Genomic DNA, 2,671 nt, shown 5'->3' with positions numbered 1-2,671 from the left:
GCTGACCAGGCGCCGGCCCCGGCGCGGCGGGCGATGCGCTGGCGTCAGAATTCGCCAGCCTGGTCAACCGCCTTGACCTCCAGTCAGACCTGAAGCGCCAGCGGCCCAGCCACCTGATGCCGCCCAACGCGGTCGTCGCGGCGCAGATGGACGCGCTGCAGCGGCCTGACTGGTGCGCGGCTGGGCTCGTGCTTTGCCGTGCATTTGCGCCAGCCCTTCCATCGGACTATGTACTGTTTGGTACCTATTCAATATCTCATACCAGCAGAGGCGTGCACCAACAAGCCAGCCAAGACAGCTGCGAGAGCAGAGAGAGCTTCGTCGGTCGAGGCAGCGCGGCGCGGCGCCCGTGGGCGCACGCCTTTTTTGTGCTGCTAGGCGAAGGGGGGGGGGGTGCTGCTTCGTGGCGTTGGGCGCCTGCAGCGCTGCGCCCATAATAATCTCCAGGTGCCCGGCGTTCTTGTGTGGCTGCTTTGGCGGCGAAGGCGATCGCAGACCCAACCCATTGCGCCGGCGCGGTTCGGACCCGGGCCATGCAGCTGCCTAGTGCGGCACCACAAACCCATTGGTGCGGCTGTCCACACGCCTTTCCAACTGTTACCACCCCGCAGGCCCGAACCTGACGCCGGGGTTCACACGGCCTACCATTTCGCCATGCCCTACGGCTGCGGCGGCGCCGCCGCGCCGCGGTCAGACCCTCGGAAGCAAAAGGCCTCGAGCGGCGGCCCGTCGCCGTCCTCTTCGCCGACGGCGGCGCCGGTCACGGACTCGACCCCCCGCCGCAGCTGGGGCGCCAAGGAGGAGTGGCTGTCGCCCGACGGATTCAAACGGCTGCTGGCGTCGCCGCCCTATGACGTTATCGTGGGCTGCGATAGCTGGCGGCCGGCATCGCCGCTGGTGTTCCCGGGGTCGCGGCAGGGCGCGAGGGCTGTACAGACTGTCGAGGTTGTGGCCGCGCAGCGGCAGGGCTCTTCGGCAGCACAGCAGCAGCAGCAGCAGCAGCAGCAGCAGCAGCAGCAGCAAGGGTGGGGCGGCGGCGGTGGGAGCGGCGATGGTGGCGGCGGTGGCGGGGATCGCTCCTACCGGTTCACGTTTTGCCTAGAGCTTGTCGAGGCCGGCGGCATGAAGGGCTGTTGGCTCACGGTGGGCGTCAGATCGGGGGACTACAGCCTCTGATGACCCGACCGCAGCGGCCTTCTCATAATTGTGGCAGCCCCTGAAGCCAATGAGGACCATTCCACCTTTGACCGTCAGATATTGTCCCTTCTGGATGTCCAACCAAACACTCTACGCAATCACGACCGCCCCCGATTGCTGCATCAAGCCGTGGTCCCATCTGAGGTCTGACGGCAGCCGCCGCTGATGGCAACGGCCATCAAACATGCGCATCCCCATTGTGTGCGGCGTCTTCCGCGGATCCTATGCATGCTGTGCTGCCCTCATTATCTTCGCAACTGCTCAGCCCCCTCTTGGCAGCAGGGGTGTTGCTGCTCCGCGTCTCCTTGCCCCGAGGCTGATTATTTCCAGGCGGTTCGCCCCCGGGCCCTGCAGGAACCGGTAACTGAAGCAACAGCTATTGCTGCCGCTTGGGAAGGCCCGAGGGTGAAGGTTTTCTTCTGCAATGAAATCCCCCAGCAATCACAACGTGAGTTGGCAGACGGTCGGGGCACAGTTGGCACATGATTGGAGTTGACTGCTTTGACCATGCCGTGTTGGCGACAGGGACGACGAGCTTTGCCATGATAACTATCAGACAGAAAGGTTCTCGTAATTTTATTAACTGAGGTTGGTGCGGACGGACATTTGACCATCCTGCCGGGTGCAGCATGCTGGTGGTCGCCCTGCTGGCGTCACCAAGTCGTCACCAGCGTCGAGCAGGCCTTGCCTGACTCGACACCCTTCAGCAGGCTACCGTAAGCCCCAGCACTTATCATGGGGCCACGCACCCTCCAAACATACTGTAGGTGATCCTGTACGGTGCACATTGGCGGGTAGAACGCCGTATGATCGATATGGTGCTTGGTACTATTTGAAACACACAACGGAGCATCTGGATGAATCAAAGGGCCGACTGAACATGATGTAGCACAGTTTCTGCAGGGCAGCAGTGGAAGTTGACGCCAGTGTTCACACAGTCCCCAGCACAAGCAGGAATGTCGAGGGGACTTCACATTCTTTGCGGGGACTGAGCTGCGGGAAAGGTGCAAGCTAGGGCTGAAAGCACATGATATATCACGGACACGAACAATCGAACGCGGTAGCTGCCGGTCGTTTTCAGGGGCTAGTAGCTACGTATCCCTGGTCAGCACAGGCTGGTGCCCAGCGTGCTTTGCGTCTGGGTGCTTCTTCCCTGTCTGGTGGGGGATCCTTGGGATGGAGAGCAGCGCGTTTGTGCATGCGTGGCGTGGCTGCTGCTGATTTCATCTAAATTTGACCCCAGCCCCAAGACTCATCGAGCAGCAGATGGCCACCGCATCAGCCATGGCCCACCCCCCTGTGTCCCTGCCTCGACAGGTGGGCAGGGCAGGCAAGCGCGCCAGCACTGTCCCACACACGCACGCACGTGCGCGCACCCCCCCCCCACACACACACACACACGCACGCACGCACGCACACGCACCCCCCCCCCGCCCACACCGACACACACACACACACACACACACGTCCACAC

General features: G+C 62.8%; 1 protein-coding gene across 1 annotated transcript; it reads left to right on the top strand.

Moving 5' to 3' along the window:
• Positions 1–611: 611 nt before the first annotated feature.
• Positions 612–1,176, top strand: MNEG_16048 (hypothetical protein; the record flags this gene model as incomplete). The annotated part of the gene is made up of 1 exon (XM_014035481.1): positions 612–1,176. A coding segment is annotated over one exon (565 nt), but the record flags the coding sequence as incomplete, so codon positions are not given.
• Between the last annotated feature and the right edge of the window lie 1,495 nt (positions 1,177–2,671).

Source organism: Monoraphidium neglectum, assembly GCF_000611645.1.
Source record: "Monoraphidium neglectum strain SAG 48.87 unplaced genomic scaffold scaffold05926, whole genome shotgun sequence".
In the NCBI taxonomy this organism is placed as follows: Eukaryota; Viridiplantae; Chlorophyta; class Chlorophyceae; order Sphaeropleales; family Selenastraceae; genus Monoraphidium; species Monoraphidium neglectum.
Note: the sequence above shows the minus strand (reverse complement) of the source record. Positions and strands in the feature narration are given on the sequence as shown.